Raw genomic sequence first — 19,757 nt, 5'->3', positions numbered from 1 at the left:
CAAGTGGCGGGCCATCAATGGTTTCATTTTTTATTTTTCTTTTCCATTAAAAGAATATATAAAATACCAAAATAAATATATTAATCAACTATTTTTAAACCAAAACTAAGAAAAAATTACATAAATAGACTAAGGAAAAACCAAAAGATAGAATTAACTTAGAAAAACTAGATTAAAAGAAAACTATTTTTTTGTAATTTTTCTTTCTTTTAAACACAAAACTTATGCCTTGAAAATAGCGAATATTTTTTGTCCTTTTTCATTTTCACAAACACACCTACTAAAAATGAAATAATAGTTAAAATCCACGATTAGACTAAAAAGAAAAATTAATCAATAAGACAATGAAAACATCTCGGGAGGGTCAAAAATTACGTGTCTACACCTTGGGCGTTTATATATAATAAGAAAAATATAGAATAGAAATATAGACATATATTTTTAGTAATGTGGTCAAGTAATATGGGACGAATGAAGTACTTCATTTATTAATTTTTAAAGAATGTGAAAAGTCAAATATAATAATGTGACCAAGTAATATGGGACGAAGGGAGTACTGCATTTATTAATTATCAAAGAACGTGAAAAGTCAAGTAATATGAGACGGAGGGAGTACTTCATTTATTAATTCTCAAAGAATGTGAAAAGTCAAAAGTGAACAAGTAAAAGTGCACGGAGGAAATAAATATGTGTCGAAGAATTAAAATTGAAGTGCATACACGTATACATGAAAAGAGAATAAATATTCAGCAAGAACGTAAAAAATCAAAAGCGAACAAGTAAAAGTGCACGGAGAAAATAAATATGTCTCGGATAATTAAAATTGAAGTATATATGCGTATACATGAGAAGAGAATAAATATTCAGTACTATGACATATGTCCACGTGGAATTTATTAATTCTTAAAGAACGTGAAAAGTCAAAAGTGAACAAGTAAAAGTGCACAGAGGAAATAAATTTGTGTAAGAGAATTAAAATTGAACTACATACGTCTATATATATATAAGAAGAGAATAAATATTCAGCAAGAATGTGAAAAGTCAAAAGTGAACAAGTAAAAGTTCACGGAGGGAATAAATATGTGTAGGAGAATTAAAATTGAAGTGCATATGTCTATATATGAGAAGAGAATATGTCACGACCCAGCCCCGTGGGCCATGACTAGTGCCCGAGCTGGAAACCCATATGTACCTGTTAAACATAATCGGACTGATACTATAGGTTCTCAATCAATCACAACGTAATAACATACGCAAGCCGACGAGGCTGCCATTATATATCATTATGCTACGCAAGCCGACAAGGCTGCTACAACAACAGAAACATCCACAATAACTACATAGACACAGCTGATCATGATCTGTATACAACCCACACACACGTCTACAGACCTCTAAGAGTATCAACGGTGAAATATGACGGGACAGGGCCCCGTCGTACCCCTGGACAAACATATATATATATATATATATATATATATATATATATATATATATATATATATATACATCAGAAGGTCTGTACCAAAATCTAGGCTCCGGAACAACGGAGCTCTCCAAGACAGCTGAAAGGAAATCCTAAGCTGGGGGACCACCAAATCGAGCGTCTGTACCTGCGGGCATGAAACACAGCTCCCCGAAGAAAGGGGGTCAGTACGGAATATGTACTGAGTATATAAATCATGAAATACAGTAAAATGATCATAACTGAAATAGGGAGTACAGAAGACAAGTATAATGTCCAGAATACTAAAACACTTTCCCTTTTGAAGCATAAATCATGCATGTCAATATCATATATCATACCCGGCCCATTATGGGACTCGGTGAACATGGTCGCCACATACCATCCTTGGCGCCATAACACAGCATAACACCATAAATATATCATAACGCCATAAACACATCGTAACACCATCACATCATCACACCATCACGCCAACACAGCATAACACCATTATATATATATATATATATATATCATATTCCGGCCCTCTAGTGAGGGACTCGGTGAACAATGCAGTGAGACTGTGCACGATAACATACCCGGCCTAGGACTCGGTGAAAGACATATTGAGGCATGCACGAGCAGAGTAGTAAGCAACCATATGCAATTTAAATCATTATCAAGACTCAAACAAAATAAGAAGAAGAGATTAACACCTGAGTATCAATAGCGACAATCATATCAAGTATCCCTCGAATGTCATTATAGATTATATCAAAAGAGCCTTAGGAATCATAGACATGTATAAGATAATATGAAATAGCTTATAGAAGTCAAGGACATTAGTTATCGTGGAGTCTCTAAGAATAGGAGCTTATATATATGGACTACTGTCCAACGTATAGAAAACTTGAGAGGGAAGCTCAATAATTTTAAGAGTTCTAACATCAAGAAGTGAATAGGAATCATGAATCACACTCGAAACTTATGAATAGAATTACCCCAAAGCTCATATCACTCGTCACTTATATCTAAGACATGCCAAAAGAAAGAAGGGACAGCTTTACATACCTGTTAAAGATTAATCGTAATCTCGTTCGCTTCGTCGCCCCTTTAGCCTATTTAATATAAAAGTAACGCTATCGTTAGTAAACTATACTTTTTAGTTCGTAAACCTGAAGCCAGTCACTTATAGGACTCATTCTTTAACTTATACTTTCGCGACTAGGGTTTTTCATTAGTTAAGGACTTAACGGAAATCGGGCAGCATTTTCCCTATATATTTGCCTAACCCGAATTTTCAATTATCCTCCTGTTATCACAAAAATACCAACAATAACAACAATAGAGATATGCATACAAAATTCTTACAATTCAGCCCATAAACAATTCTAACAATCCAACAACCTTTCTTAATCCTTTTCAACCCACAATTTCATAGAACAACGATTTCATGCATTTTCTTACTTCCAATTTCATCCAATCCAATTTTAATAATTCCATTACAACACTATTAATACAATTACACCACAAAATAAGAAAATCTTACCTAAATTTTCTCGGAGGAATTTCTACACTTAATTGCTCCAATTTCACAATTCTTCTTCCTCAACTCAATATCCAATGTTGCTATCACCTCCTTGAACTTGTAATGCCCTTGAAACTTGATCAAAACATTCAAAAATTTATTTTCTCCTCAATCACCATGGCTGGCCGAGAGCAGCCATGGGAGCTTTAATTTTTTCCAACTTGATTTTTTTGTGAAATGAAATCAAATGTTGATTTCTTCATTTGCCACTAGCTTATCTATGGTTTTCCATATGTTGACACGTCTATCCCCTCTAATGACTCACCAAAAATATTTTGTTGAATTGTTATTTTTTTATTTTTTTTAATTAAAACGGGTGGGGCCCACACATAGTAATTAGGTTAATTAATTTTAATTAATCACTAATTCTTACTTAATAATCTAATCACAATTAATTAATCCCTAATCTCTAATAATATTTCTATACTAAATAAAATTTATAAACAATTTGTGTTCTAATTAAAATTGAAAATTAAAAGTTCCTATTTCGTATCCGAAAATGATCCCGTCTTTAACTTAAGTCGATTATCTTGCGAATAACTCGACGTATAAAAATACGGGATATAACAGAATAAATATTAAGGGGTCTTTTGGTGCAAGGTATAAGCTGGGATATCCCAGCACTAATTTTTTGTACCATGTTTGATAGAAGGTATAAATTTATCCATTTATACCTTGTACCAAATAAAATATAAAATACATCCCATGGTATAAGCTGGGATATCCCAGCTTATCCCACTTATCTTGGGATAAATTAGTCCCGGGATGGATAATTTTAACTACCTACCAAACGAGTTGGTTGTTTGGTGCATGGTATAGGCTGGGATATCCCAACATTAATTTTTTGTACCATGTTTGGTAGAAGGTATAAATTTATCCCAAGATAAATTTATACCTTGTACCAAACAAAGTATAAAATGCATCCCATGGTATAAGCTGAGATATCCTTTCCTATCTCACTTATCCCAGGATTATTTTATCCCATCTAGGAGATGGGATAAAATAGTCTCAAGATATCGGATAAATTAGTCCCGAGATTATAATCCCTGGATAATTTTGGCTACCTACCAAACGACCATTAAGTACCATCACATATGTCCAAGTGAGATAAAAAAGTAGTTGGTTAAAGTGTACAAGTTATATAGCTTTTGGTACAAACATTCATTGCGTGTACAATTTATAAAGCTTTTGGTACAAACAGATACAGCTGTGTTAGTCCCTCTACCACATTTATATATAATAGAAAATTAAATATGTGGGGCCAATAAAATTAATAGTTAATAAATTATTTTTTTAACTATTACAAAATAAAAATACTATAAGTATAGATACTTTAGGAAGAATGATACAGATTATAGAGGGGTGATTTTTTTCCTGAAGGTGCACCATAATAATAATGGTGATGCGGTGATAAGTAAAAAGTCGTTATAGATAACACAAAAAATTAAATTAAAAAAAATTGTCTGTTATAGTAAAAAGTTATTACAGTAGGTGAATGCTATCAAATGATCTCATCATGAGATTTCATGCTGTTAATTCAGGAATGATTTTCCTGAAAAAGAAATATTTTATTCATTTGACAAAAAAATAAATAGATGTCAAATTTGATCCTCTTTACAACTATAGTAAGAAGGGGAAAAGGGGGAAAATCTTTAATATTGGCTAAACTGAGAGCTAATTATTACTCTTATAGTTGTTCACACTATGCTAATTGAATCTCTGTAATTTAACTAGATCTAATGTTTCTTATTTTGACATTAAATTGAATAGGTACCTAGATATAAAACTAGTATATATAGATGATTGTAAGCTGGTTAGACAGAATTTCAGACCGAATCTAGCAATTAGAAATTAAAAAACACTTCAATACCAATGGAGAAATTCCTCCATATTCGCTTTTTGATTTCAATTGTTTTCTCAAATTTTCTGGTAGTTTTGGGCAATGCACCCCTTAACTCCACTTATATTATAGAAGCCAAAAAAAGATTTATGTCTATTGATCCAACTAAGCTTAACGATCCTCCGATGCCATCATATACTTTTACCATTTATAATAGCGATATATTTGAAAAATCAAAGTTCAAGGATTACGACTCGTTACTGGAAAGTAAGATCACTCATTGTCAAGATAGAGCAAATTATTTGGCATTGATTCCCGAAAATGGCAATGCAATTAGTGCGAATGAAACTCTGACGAGGCCGCACGACGTGCCAAAGAGTAGGGCCCGCGAAAAGGTTCCGAAAACGACAAGTACACATTTCATAAATGGTGGGTATGTTGTATCTTTTACTCTTGGCACTCAGCAAATTAAAAGTTACTTGCTAATAGACACCGGAAGTGATTTAATTTGGTGGCAATGTGGTCCATGTAAGGCAAAAAAGTGTTATGAACAAAAAACACCTTTATATGTTTCAACCAATTCGAAAACATATCGAAAACTCGATTGCATTGTAAAAATTGAAAGTTGTTTAATCGAGCCCTCGAAATATGAATGTACTCCGTTCGGTAATCAGTGTCTCTATGATGTTAACTACGGGGATGGAGCAAGGACAAAAGGTTGGATGGCGGACGACGTGATTACTTTTGTTTTAGACCAAAATCCCGTAAGGATTATTTTTGGATGTGGCAAAGATCAAACGAGTGGAACACATTTTAGTGGTGAATATTCTGGGATTGCTGGCATCGGACGTAGACGAATGAGTGGTGGATATTCTTTACCAACACAATTTGAGGCGAGCATAATGTCCATGTGTCTACCGCGATTTTTTTCCGAGAAAGGATCATCAATTAGCTTCCACAAAACGCCATTTAAAAAAACAACATCCGCAGAGCTATTACCAAATTTTGCATTCCCTTCATTTTATTTCGTCAACCTGTATAAAGTTTTTATAAACGACAAGGAAATTCCACTAAACCCATCATTGTGGAATTTTAGATATGACATGACTGGTGGGGTCATTGTTGATACAGGAACAACTTTTACCCTTTTTCCTCAAGATTTTTATACTGAATTTCGTTACATATTCAGACAGGAAGTACAAGATATTCCTATGGATGCTCCATTTGGAGCTTTTGACACTTGTTATGAAGTGGATCCTAGTGGTCCTGAACCAAAATTTCCCGTTGTGAAGTTGTACTTTGGCAGGCAAGGCCCGAATAACTTATTGTTGCTGGCACAAGATCGGGTTGTGCTGCACATTAGAGGGAAATATTGTCTGGCTTTTCTAGGATGGCACCGATCAGTCACAATTTTAGGAAGTAATCAACTCCAAGGTGTAGGATTAACTTTTGATACTTCAGCAAATACTTTGTCCTTTGACTTGGATGCATGTGATTGAGTATCTATAAAATTTCTCTATGTTGGAGTCTAAGACTCTAAAGTTGTACCCCAATTTGATAATTAGTTTTGATTGATTTGATGAAGGGATTTACAAATATTTCAATACAAGTTCATCTCAAATTCTTTTATCAAAAATTTATACTCCCTCCGTCCCAAATTGTATGACACACTTTTCTTTTTAGTCAGTCTCAGAAAGAATGAAACATCTCCTTATTTGACAAAAAATTAAATTTAAACTTTATCTTTTATACTTAACGAGATTCTTTTTAATTAACCACTAAGTATTACTTAGTGGGCATATATTTTATCAATATACTAAAACTCATCAGCAACATTTGAATAAATAACGAAAACAAAAGGGGAAAGAAAACTCAACGCATACCAAGAAATAGAAAAATCTAGATCAAAGTCCGATCATCTTCTCTGGTTGCCGATCCACGAATCTTCGAACATCTCAGCTAGTGGCTTGATCTCCAAGAAGTCTTCTGCAAAATCTCCCTTTAATAAATTGTTTAGAGCTAAAAAACTTTGATGAGTATCCTCTGTTTCTTAGCTTACTTCTTCACTGCTCTTCACTGCAAAATTGAAGAAATTCATCTTCTATTCTTTGTGTTTGTTTGTTTGGATTCTCCTTGTGTCGATCTGATAAACCAGTTGGAAAATCTGACTTACTAGGCTCCCAAATATAAAGACCATAAATCTAATTTGTCATGTGTAAGTAGTAGTTAAAATCTTTGGTTATCACCACTTATATGCCCCTCAATGCTCTCACGAAGGACATGGTTTTTACCATCTGGAGTATATCTCAGACTATAGACTAACCTAAGTATCACTGACAAGATTTTACTCCAGTTTCTTGCATATTCAGGAAAATTAGCGAACAAGAACTCCAACTTTCACGCGACAGAGCTTAAATTAGTGACTAGACAGTATGAACTGGTCCTCTAGTATGAAAAAATCTTTAATAGGTTGAGCCAAAGGCTAATACCACACATTGGAGATATGTTCATACCTGAGTCTCAGTGTCAAACCTGTTCGTCGTTGTTTCCTGTGTTCTGCATACTTCTAATTCTCAGATTTGGGATTTGTTGCTTATGCAAATTGATAATTCTCCTTCCTGCACTAGGCACTTCAGAGAAATTGTAGAATTGCTGGTACCTGCAAAATCAAAAAGCCAAGTTAGTTAAAAAAGTTTGCCATGGTATTTCCTTCCATATACACATGCTGAAAGATCACATTGAAATAATATTTCAGCTTCTTAATTTTGTCCACTTCTAAGCTGGTACACCATGGAATTTCCCATAAGCCATCCACCACCTTTTGTAAGAGCAATGAATCAGTCTCCAATATTAGTGGATGGATTTCTTGCTTGACACAATACCTAAAACCCTCCAGAATTGCTCTTGCCTCAACAACTATATTAGTTGTTTCTCCAATCACCTACGTTGAACATAAACCATATCACATTGCCCATTCCTCACATAGAATCCATAAGAACTAGGACCAAGGTTACCTCTAGATGCCCCATCTGTATTGCATTTGAACCATCTATCTTCAGAAGCTTTCCAGTAAACCACCTTAGTCAATATAACTGGTTGATATCTCTCCAAGTAATCAATCATATCTGGCCAAAGGAAAGGAATGTCCCTTAGCCAGGGATATCTTTGCTTTGCAAAATAATACAAGTTATTGTTGATCTCATGGACTACTCTTCTGAAGCTAACATTGCCCCTATGGCTAATAGTATTTCTCCTTTTCCATAATTCCCAGATAATAATTGTTGGCACGGCTTGTAGAGTTGGCTTTAGTTTCTCCCCACACTTTATTTTCCACCATGTTCTAATCACTTGATAATGTTGAACTAAAGCTATCTGTACTCCTGCTGCATTCATAAATACTTTCAATATACCTGATGCAAAATTCCTTGTCAAGAACAAATGTTGAAAAATTTCTTGATGAGAAGTATTGCAACAGTAGCATCCAGAAGCAACTGCAATTCTCATTCCCATTAAGAAGTCATCAGTAGGTATCCTGAATTTCCACAATCTCCACATAAAAAAGACATTTTAATTGGAATTCCCTTGATCCATAGTTGCTTAAAATCTCTTGCACCTGGTCTTTCTGTCTCAATAATTCCCAAGCACTATTGACTATAAATTTACTTGTATAGTAGGCATCCACCAAGGCTTGTCCCAAGTACCTTGCAATTGATCAATGAAAAACTCTGATTTGATGTGTTCTAGTATATCAGATGGAAAAGCATGTTATAACATCCATAACCACACAAATATGTTGGGGTATATGTCATTAACTATGCGTTTAGATATGGTATATTCTAACAATTGTCATGGTTAAAAGTCTAAGTGGAAAATTGTTGGGATATATACCATTAATCATGTGTTTGGATATAGTATTTATTATAGAAAAATTATTTATTCAATCTTAATAAAGAGTTAAATATATCATGTACTAGTATGTGTGTCCTTTAGTCATCAGTAGGTAGACCTCCGAATATGCCCTTAGTGTTGAGCAGGTGCAACATGGTGTTAGTTACATGAAAACTCGTGTTCCCTTGGACCAGAGGTGGGCGAATAGCGGCTGCATACCTAGTCTCCTCCACCATGTCATCATCAGAATCGGTATCTGTCATTTCACCTGAATTAACACAATTAACAACAAAAAAGTAAGAAGAGAAATAAAGACTAAAAATAGAGTTTTATACTAATTGGTAAATTTCTAGACCATATTCCACGACAATGGCGCCAAAATGGATAACGTCTAAATCCACTCCTCAAGTGAAAAAGTGTACACGGTCGTAACCAGTATAATTACCCAATTATGAGTTGGGTTCATATCCCACAGAGAACAATATAAAGGCCATCAAGCAAGTAAGAAATTTTCACTTTCTACGCTGAATCACACACTTGATATATTTTGATTATTTTTAGAGAGATTATAAATAATGTGAAAATATAAACTAACCTAGAAAGCAAGTAAAATGATCAATGGCCACAAGCATGGATACAAGGAACTCTCAAGTAACGATCCAACATATTTTACGATTTTACAACTAAGAGCGAGTCTATATTAATAGATAAATATTTATAAAATCTCATTGAAAGTCTTCCAACCAAATCAAGGAATTTCACCCTAAGCTTTTCCAAGCCTTAGAGAGTGATATTAAGCACAACCAATTGAATCTCAAGTTAACTTTTCTATTCCTAGCTCAAGTTATTAGATGAGGTTTAAAGCCCCAAATCCTTATTAATTAATCTTTTCCAACCTTAATTTTCCTTTTTCGAGCTCAAATCGAAGTAAATGGGCGAGTCTTAGGGTTAGCTAATCCCTTTAGAAACACTAAAGAACAAGATTAATTAAAGAAACAAAGACCCACTTCATTAGAAATAAAAATCATTCAATACATAAGCAAAACAAGAGATTTAATTTAACACTTGGTAATGAGTATTCTCATAAACAAGATTCAAGTGAAAGAATAAAATATCACACACTTAAATATTCAATACATAACAAGGAATTGAAGAAAGGGCTAAGAGTTTGCTGATTAAAGTGCTCTAATCTTCTCTTCCAAAGTGTTGGTTGATGAACCCTAGTTCCTCAAGCTTGAAAATATGGCCAAAGATGAAAATAATTGCTCCCAAGTCAGGCTCTTATAGCTTCCAATATTCCCACATTAAAATATGACCAAAACAGCCCCACATTTTCAGATTTGTGGATCTGACCCATTTTTCCACATTTAGCCACTTTTTTCGTTTTCTTCAACTTGGCCCCTTTTGACTTGTTTTCATTTGGTTTTTTTCCGATCACTTCTAAATCAAATAAACCTATAAAATAGGAGTAAACAACATTAAATGCTACTTTATCAATCAAACATAGCAAAAATCTAATATTAAAGAAAAGATAAGTTGGTAAAATACCAACTTATCAATAGGAAGCCTCATTATTAAAATCTGTGGTCCCTGCTATGCTTGAATATTCTAGAACAGGGAAAATAATATTCTTGGGGGGGGGGGGGGCAAGGGAAAAGTCTACACGTTTTTGCTAGAGTTTTATGCCCCAAAAAATGTGGCTATATATTCAAGACTTTTCAGCCCTGAAAAAAAAAAGAACTTTTCCTAGCTGCAATACTCGTCACTCGGGTTTCTAGTTCATAGAATACTTAGGTTAATAGCAGAAGACTGCAGACCGTAAAATGAAGAAAGATCGCGTGGATGCTTGAAGGTTCAAATTGCGATCGCGATCACACTTTAGAGATAAGTATCAATTTTATGTTTGATTGAAATCTTGATTATATGTTGTCTATATTAAGTGCATGTTTTGATCCTGGCTATTTGCTTCTATTGTACTTTATGCCTATATTCTGTCAATTTTGGACCACAAGATTCAAAAGTCTCTATTTATTTCTTAAACTTCCGAGGGAGTATTAAATTTTGATGCCCAGATGACCTAAAGATATGCAAATCTTATGGATGTGCTGAAATGTTTTCTTTGACTTGAACTTTGTGAAATGAAATAGAGTCAGGCCACAAGGGACTATTACATGCAACTTTAAATAATATTTATTTTTAACCTAGGTATTTTACTTATAATTTAAATAATTCTATATGTTATTAAATATTATTATTTAAGTTCATTACATTTATGAATCTATTAAAAAATTTAACACTTTTCTTAATATTACATGTACTAAGTATGTTTGTATGTATGTGTATGCATGTGTGTCGTCTTTAAGTTTCAGTTCTCTTATTCTCAAATGTCTACTTGGATAGACAAATTTTGATTGTCATTAATGGAATATTTTAGAAATTATATTTAAAATTTACGTACATATAAATAGATAAAGTTTTTAGGAGTTTGTTATAAAATCTACCTCTGTTTTAATTAATTACTTTTATAATACCTACATTAAAATATGCTCATAAAGTTAACAGTCTCTGCTCTTTTCACTTGTGTAAATAGATATTAGAGTTTTGATTATTATTAAGAAAATTAAATTTTCTTATTTTTCTCATTCATTTCATCGTGGAACTTCATTAACTTATATATTTAATGTTTCATTAGTATCTCTCCCTTTGCTTTTTCACCTTAGAAATAATATTTTTTTTCTATAGGTAAATTTGTTACATAGATTAAAAAATATGATTTTAGAGAAGTAAAAAAAAAAAAAAAAAACAATGGTAGTTAACGTAAAGGTAAAATAGTCAATTTCGATAAGTTTGATTTGTAAAGCAAAATAAGTGAGTGTAAATGATTTTTCACCCAAAATACATAGGTGTGAAAATCTGATCCTTTTTGCAATTATGAAAAAAGGGGGGAAAAAAAGGGTAAGAAATCTGTGTCTTTCTTGGAAATATAATTCAGTTTATAGTTGTTCACGCTATTGCTTTCCAAAGAGACTTGAATCTAGTTAGTTACCAAAAGAAAAGAGAATTGTATCTCTATAATTTGACTTGTGATGTTTCTTCCTATTTTGACATATAATTGAATAGGTAACTAGTTAAAAAAAAAAAGTTATGTTACTAGAATCATGAAATATAAACTAGTATATATAGAGGATTATAAGAAGTGGTAAGGCATATTTCACACAATGAAGAAATTAGAAAAATGACTTCTATACCAATGGGGAATTTCCTCCATATTCATCTATTGATTTCAATTATTTTCTCAATTTTGCTTGTAGTTTTGGCCAACGAAAAATCTTTTTCACCCCTTAACTCCAGTTATATTATGGAAGCCAAAGAAAGATTTATGCCTATTGATCCAACTAAGCTTCCGGATCCTCCGATGCCATCCTATACTTTTACAATTTACAATCGCGATTTATTTGAAAAGTCAAAGATCAAGAACTACGACTCGTTACTTGAAAGTAGGCTCGCTCGTGGTCGAGCTAGAGCAAATTATTTGGCATAAATTCTTGAAAATGGCAAAGCGATTGGTGCAAACGGAACTCTGAGGAGGCCACACGACGTGCAGGAGAGTAGGGCCCATGAAAAGGTTCTGAAAACGACAAGTACATATTTCTTAGGTGGTGAGTATGTTGCATCTTTTACTCTTGGCACGCAGCAAATTAAAATTTACTTGCTAATAGACACTGGAAGTGATTTAGTTTGGTGGAAATGTGGACCATGTAAGGTAAGTAAGTGTTACAAACAAAACTTTGATCCTTTATATGTTTCAACTAATTCGAAAACATATCGAAAACTCAATTGTATTTTACAAAGTGAAAGTTGTTTAATCATGTCCCCGGGTTTTGAATGTTCTCCGTTCGGTAATCAATGTCTCTATGATGTGAAATACATGGATGGAGCAAGAACGAAAGGTTGGATAGCAGACGACGTGATTATTTTTGTTTTAGACCAAAATCCTGTAAGGATAGTTTTTGGATGTGGCAAAGATCAAACGAGTGGAACAAAATTTATTGGTGAATATTCTGGAATCACTGGCATCGGACGTAGAGAAATGAGTAGTGGATATTCTTTACCAACGCAATTTGAGGCAGATATAATTTCCATGTGTCTACCACAATTTTATTCCGAGAAAGGATCAACAATTAGCTTCCACAAAATGCCCTTTAAAAAAACAACATCAGCAGAGCTATTACCAAATTTTGGATTCCCTGTATTTTATTTTGTCAACCTTTATGAAGTTTTTATTAACGACAAGGAAATTCCATTGAATCCATCAGTGTTGAATTTTAGAAATGACATGACCGGTGGGGGCTATTGTGGATACCGGAACAACTATTACCTCTTTTCCTCAAGATTTTTATACTGAATTCCGTTACGTATTCAGACAGGAAGTACACGATATTCCAGAGGTTGATCCTCCATATGATTACGACACTTGCTATAAAGCAGATCCGAGTGCAAAATTTCCCGTTGTGAAGTTGTACTTTGGAAGGCAAGACCCGAATAATTTGTTGTTACGGACACAAGATCGGGTCGTGGGAAATACTGTCTGGCTTTTGAGGGATGGAAGTAGTCCGTCGCACTTTTTGGAGCTAATCAACTCCAAGGAGTAGGATTAACTTTTGATACTAAAGCAAATACTTTATCCTCTGACTTAGATGCATGTGATTGAGTATCCATGAAAAAAAAATATTTTTTTGCAATCTAAAGTTATACCTCAATTTGATAATTAGGTATTATTGATTTGATGAATGGATGATTACAAATATTTCAATGTAATTTATCTCAAATTCTTCTATCGAAAAATTATTTTAAATTTTGATGTCCTGATGGCCTAAAGATATGCAAATCACTTGCGGCCGCGCTGAAATGTTTTCTTTGACTTGAACCTCGTGAAAATCAAATCAATTCACTTCTCTATAACAGTCATCCTCTGTAACAACATTTCATTTTGACGGCCATGTCTTCTTTGGAATGAACCGATTTCTAGTTTTATGTTATATGATATGTTATCTATAACATGATTTCGCTATAGCAAGCACCCAACAAATATTCGGAAAAATGATGTTGTTATAAATTATACAGAGGTTTGATCGTACTCATATAATGACAAATGAAACAAGGTATTGAAGAGAAAGGTCATACCTTGTAACGGCTAGTTATATACACTAATGTTGGTTCCTCGATCGAGCACAATATACACCGATGCTGCAACTAATTAATGAGATGTAAATTTAATAATTTGAACCCAGTATTGATAAGCGCAATTGTTTCTAGTCAATGGAGGCTTAAAATAATGTAAGCAGTTTGGAGCTACATAAATAAAGCTTAAAGTTATATGTACTGACAATCATCACTACAAGTAACTGGATTTTCTCGTTGCGACCCCATGGTTTCCTTCTCTTTTAGTGAGGCATACCATCCATTCATGAAAGACCCTATAAGGGGCGTTCTAAATAGCCGACCGGAAAGGATGTGAAAGATATGATGGAAAAAAGCAAAGTTAATCGATTGATTTTAGGCTGTAAACCTATTCATGGTGATCCCTAAAATCGCCACAAAACGGGTTTTGGTGGCAACTGCGATTGCCATTATGAAAGTATTGGCGCCACAAAAGGCCTTCAATTTCAATTTATGACAACTTTCAATGGTGCAACTTTGGTCAGAAATTAATACGTGTCAAAATCTGATCCTTTTTGCAATTATGGAAACAGGGGAAAAAAGGGTAAGAAATCTCTTTCGTGGGAACATACTTCAGTCTGTAGTTGTTCACTCTATTGCTTTCCAAAGAGAATTGAACCTCTATAATCTAACTTTAATGTTTCTTCCTATTTTGACATATAATTGAATAGGTTACCAGTTTAAGAAAAGGTACATTACTAGGGTCTAGAAATATAAACTAGTAATCTAGTATATATAGATGATTGTAGGAAGTGGCAAGACATATATCACACAAAATCACGAAATTAGAAAAATAACTTGTATACCAATGGGGAATTTCCTTCATATTCATCTTTTGATTTACATTATTTTCTCACTTTTGCTTGTAGTTTTTGGCAATGAAAAATCTTTTTCACCCCTTAACTCCAGTTATATTATGGAAGCCAAAAAAAGATTTATGTCGATTGATCCAACTAAGCTTCCCGATCCTCCGATGCCATCCTATACTATTACCATTTATGATCGCGATTTATTTGAAAAGTCAAAGTTCAAAGACAACGACTCGTTACTTGAAAGTAGGCTTGCTCGTTGTCAAGCTAGAGCATATTATTTGGTATCTATTCTTGAAAATGGCAACATGATTGGTGCAAACAGAACTCTGACGAGGCCACACAACGCACAGGAGAGTAGGGCCCGTGAAAGGGTTTCGAAAATGACAAGCACACATTTCATGTATGGCGAGTATGTTGCATCTTTTACTCTCGGCACTCAGCAAATTAAAAGTTACTTGCTAATTGACACCGGAAGTGATTTTGTTTGGTGGCAATGTGGACCATGTAGGTCAAATAAGTGTTACAAACAAAAATTTGGTCCTTTATATGTTCCAACTAATTCCAAAACATATCGAAAACTCGATTGCATTGTAAAAAGTAGAAATTGTTTAGTTGCAGACATGAGTTATCGCGGACCCGAGTTATGTATGTACTCTGTTCGGTAATCACTGTCTCTATGATGTGAAATACGGGGATGAAGCAAAAACAAAAGGTTGGATAGCAGATGACGTGATTACTTTTGTTTTAGACCGAAATCCAGTAAGGATTGCTTTTGGAGGTGGCAAAGATCAAGTAAGTGGAACACCACATTTTAATGGTGAATATTCTGGAATTGCTGGCATCAGACGTAGACGCATGAGTGGTGGATATTCTTTACCAACGTAATTTGAGGCGGACATAATGTCCTTGTGTCTGCCAAGATTTTTTTCCAAGAAAGGATCAACAATTAGCTTCCACAAAACGCCCTTTAAAAAAACAACATCAGCAGAGCTATTACCAAATTTCGGATTCCCTATATTTTATTTCGTCAACCTTTATAAAGTTTTTATTAACGACAAGGAAATATTACTGAACGCATCAGTGTGGAATTTTAGAAATGACATGACCGGTGGGGTCATTGTGGATACAGGAACAACTATTGCCCGTTTTCCTCAAGATTTTTATACTCTATTCCTTAATGTATTCAGAATGGAAGCATGAGATATTCCGGAGGTTGATCCATCTGGAGCCTTCGGTACTTGCTATGAAGCGGATCCGAGGGGTCCTGAACCAAGATTTCCTGTTGTGAAGTTATACTTTGGCAGAAAAAACCCGAATAATTTGTCGTTACTAGCTCAAGATCGGGTAGTGCACATTAATGGGAAATACTGTCTGTGTTTTCTGGGATGGCACCGTTCCATTGCAATTTTAGGAGCTAGTCAACTCCAAGGTGTAGGATTAACTTTTGATACCTCAGCAAATACTTTGTCCTTTGACTTAGATGCATGTGATTGAGTAACTTTGTAAAAATTATATGTTGCTATCTATAGTTGTACCTCAACTTGATAGTTAGTTGATTTGATGAAGGGATGATTACAAATATTTCTATGCAAATTTATCTCAATCCTTTTCGCCTAGTGGATTCTGGATAGATTATTTATACATATCAAATGTGTTTTTAATACAAATACAGGGTTTGAGCCAAAGCTACCCGTACCTATAATGGTGGCTCTGCTCTTGCTTCTAGTCCACATGCAATGGTATTTCAGCATCCTCGGTTTGGTCATCCACTCGAACAATCGCAGCAACAGTCTGATACACTTCTTGCAAAGTTGGCCTTTGATCAGGAATGAATTTCATGCAGTTCCTTGCAAGTTCAAGTAGCTGCATTATGATAGCACCAAATCCTTGGCCTAACAGTAGTGTATCCACATCAAGAGGACTTGCAAAAAAGCTGCTGGAAAAATTTAGAGTCGAACAGCTCAATTGGTAAGATTCCTTCCTTGTTAAAAGCTTGAGAAGCACAACCCCGAATCGATAGACGTCTTTCTTGTAAGTTGTAAAGTCTAAGGACTCAACCATTGGCGATAGACTCAAGTTAGAATCTATGTCATTTGGTTTTGCCAGTGCTGCATCCCAAAAATTGGATATCTTGGGATCAAGATTTGCATCGAGGAAGATACATTGTGTGCTTATGTTACTATGCACAACATGACCATGATGAAGCCAAGCCAAGGCTTTCGCGACGCCAATGGCAATTTTAACCCTTAGGAAAGTCCAAGAGTCTTGCCTTGTTGTCGGTTGAATGTAACCACTCATGTAAGTCTCCATTAGGCATGTATTTGTAAACTAGAAATCGCTCCTCCCTCTCATAACAAAAAGCCGATTAGAGGCACTAAATTCTGATGCCTCAAACTACCCAGAGTTGTGATCTCGGAAACAAACTCTTCCTCCAAATCCTCTGAAACCTGGAGCCTCTTTAAGGCAACTGTCCAGCCATTTCCGACCAGTGCTTTGTATACTTTTCCCAGCATTCCGTTCCCAATTTCATTGTCTTGGCTGAAATTCAAAGTTGCTTTTGATAGTTCCATAAAACTCATTCTTGGAACAATCTTCTCCAGCTCTAAAATCTGTGGAAAAAAACAGTATCTACCATTAGCTCGTTATTTTTCTTTTATGTAATCGCAGTTTGATTATGTAGTACTCCATCCGTTTCAATTTACGTGACATAATTTGACTGCAGTTAGAGTTCAAGAAAGAAAGAAGTTTTTTAAAACTTGTGGCCGCCTTAAACGTGGCATAATACTTGTGTGGCTACAAAACTTCTCATAAGGATAGAATGAAAGTTTTAAGTTAAATAGTTTCCACATTAGAAAGTTGCTGCACACCGTTCTTTTTTTATTTTTATTTTTTTATTTATGGGCTAAGAAGGAAATACTATCACATAAACTAGAACGGACAGAATACTATGTTCCTAGAGGGAGAAAAAAAAAATACAGTTGTAAACCAGCAAAATGTTTACCTTCGGGTCAATGGTTACTAGTTCTCTTTCAGGCCATTCACTTCCATCAATCACCATTGCTTTTGTTCTCTTCTTGATCAATAGAAGTATCTTCTTTACATCACGTAAACCGAAGAAAAAAGGATATATTCAAAGTGAAAAGCGACGAACCTGTCACAAAACCACAAACAAACGTAATACGACTGTTTGATATGCGTTCTAAAACACATGCCTCTAGATTATTGTTATCTAATTTGAGGGTATTAAGAAAATTGTAAAGTCCTGAATTATTTACATAAGTTTCAGCTGAAAAATTGGCAAAATTTGGAACTTGCCCTGTCAACATGTTGTTGGCAACATTAAATGTCTTAAGTCGTTGTAACAAGCCAATTTCGGGTGGGATTGGACCTTCTAGATTATTGTTATCTAATTTGAGGGTATTAAGAAAATTGCAATATGCAATATTAGCTGGGATCGCGCCTGAAAATTGGCTGCTCGATAGATCAATAGTTGCAGCGAATGTGATTCATTTGGATATATCGGAAGGGATGGTACTAGAGTACTTAAAGAAGAGCAATTCTTTATGCCTCGTGGAAACTCGCCGATTAGTCCCATGTTTGCTAGAGTAATGCTTATAACTCTGTTCTCATCATCATTCCAGCAATCTATTCCTCTAAATTTGCATATGAAACCTTCTGCCTGATTGTCGAAATTCGACCAAGAAGCCAACATATTAAAAGGGTCTGCCAATGAATTTTTTTTATCGATTTCAAGCAATTGATGTCACTTTGTAGCACGTTGCATCTCAGAGATAAGCGCGGACAAATTAACTAGTGTTAAGGATAAAACAAGAAGAAAAAAAAACTTATCTTTCCTTGATATGCTAAAGTGATCAAGTAAAAGTGAAAACATTTACGCGCACACATAATTAAAAGAACCTGGGAGAAAAATATTTGTGCACAAACATAATTAAATCAAATACACAAAATGAACATGGACTTAAAAGTTTCTCAAAGTGTTTTTTTTTAAATCGGAAACTTATCGATCATGGAAGATCAACTGATGATTACCTTAATAGGTATTGAAGATATATTTTTGAATGGCAACTCGTCACAATTAGAGATGCGTCCAAGACTTAAACTTGATGAGTTCAAACATTAATTTTTTACCACTAAACACATTGTATTATGAATTTGCGGGTCCAAATTTTAATACTCCCTCTGGATTAAAAAAAGAGTCCACTTAGCAGATTAAGAAAGAATTAATCTTATTTTTCCATATTTGCCCCTATTAAGTGTTATATGACCAAATCCCAATGCTATTTAATGTAACACCCCGTACCTTTAATGAAGGTTTTGACCACGATCCTAGACTTAGAACATCAGATAAAGAATGTTGGAATTGAAATTTTTCCGTTCAGTTGTGATATGGTGGTTTACGCCCATGAACAGTGGTCGTATTCCAATTTACGACCATGAACAGTGCCCGTAAACTGAAACCAAGAATTTCTGAACATTCTGGAATTTGACATTTTGAGGTCATATGGTTAAATACAGACCGTATTTCACTTTACGGCCCGTATTTCAAAACGTGTTTGGAATTTGGGAAAACTTCCTTGATGAAAGTTGTAGAGAATTGAAATACCTTTCCAACGGTATCTTACGGGGGTCAAACGGACATCTGTGCAAAGAGTTATGACCATTTTACTGAAGAGAGGCAGTGCTGTCCGTATTTCAAAATACGGCCAGTATTTCAAAATACGGCCCGTATTTCAAAATACGGCCAGTATTTTGCTGGACGTAAACTGCAATGTTCCAGAACACTATATATCCGTCCATATCAGTTCAACTCATTATTTTTCACTCCCTCAAACCCTAGAACGACCTCCTACTCTCCTCCAACATCAAGAACACCAAGGTAAGTCCATTCCAATTATTCCAACTCAATTCTAACATATATCCTTGTAATCTAAACAAGAAATA

The 19,757-nt window shown here is 34.5% G+C and overlaps 1 protein-coding gene and 1 pseudogene across 1 annotated transcript; one reads left to right on the top strand and one right to left on the bottom strand.

Annotated features, from left to right (window-relative positions):
- The first annotated feature begins 4,907 nt into the window (after positions 1-4,907).
- On the top strand, positions 4,908-6,374 carry LOC132602734 (aspartic proteinase nepenthesin-1-like). The gene has a single exon (XM_060315512.1). The coding sequence runs from the start codon at positions 4,908-4,910 to the stop codon at positions 6,372-6,374; it is 1,467 nt and encodes a 488-aa protein (XP_060171495.1).
- A 10,098-nt stretch (positions 6,375-16,472) lies between these two features.
- On the bottom strand, positions 16,473-18,956 carry LOC132602733 (probably inactive leucine-rich repeat receptor-like protein kinase At5g48380; annotated as a pseudogene).
- Positions 18,957-19,757: the final 801 nt, after the last annotated feature.

This window comes from Lycium barbarum, chromosome 7, assembly GCF_019175385.1.
Source record: "Lycium barbarum isolate Lr01 chromosome 7, ASM1917538v2, whole genome shotgun sequence".
NCBI lineage: Eukaryota > Viridiplantae > Streptophyta > Magnoliopsida > Solanales > Solanaceae > Lycium > Lycium barbarum.
Note: the sequence above shows the minus strand (reverse complement) of the source record. Positions and strands in the feature narration are given on the sequence as shown.

Coding starts and splice junctions, on each gene's coding strand:
- LOC132602734 (XM_060315512.1), top strand. CDS start 4,908: ATGGAGAAATTCCTCCATATTCGCTTTTTGATTTCAATTGTTTTCTCA.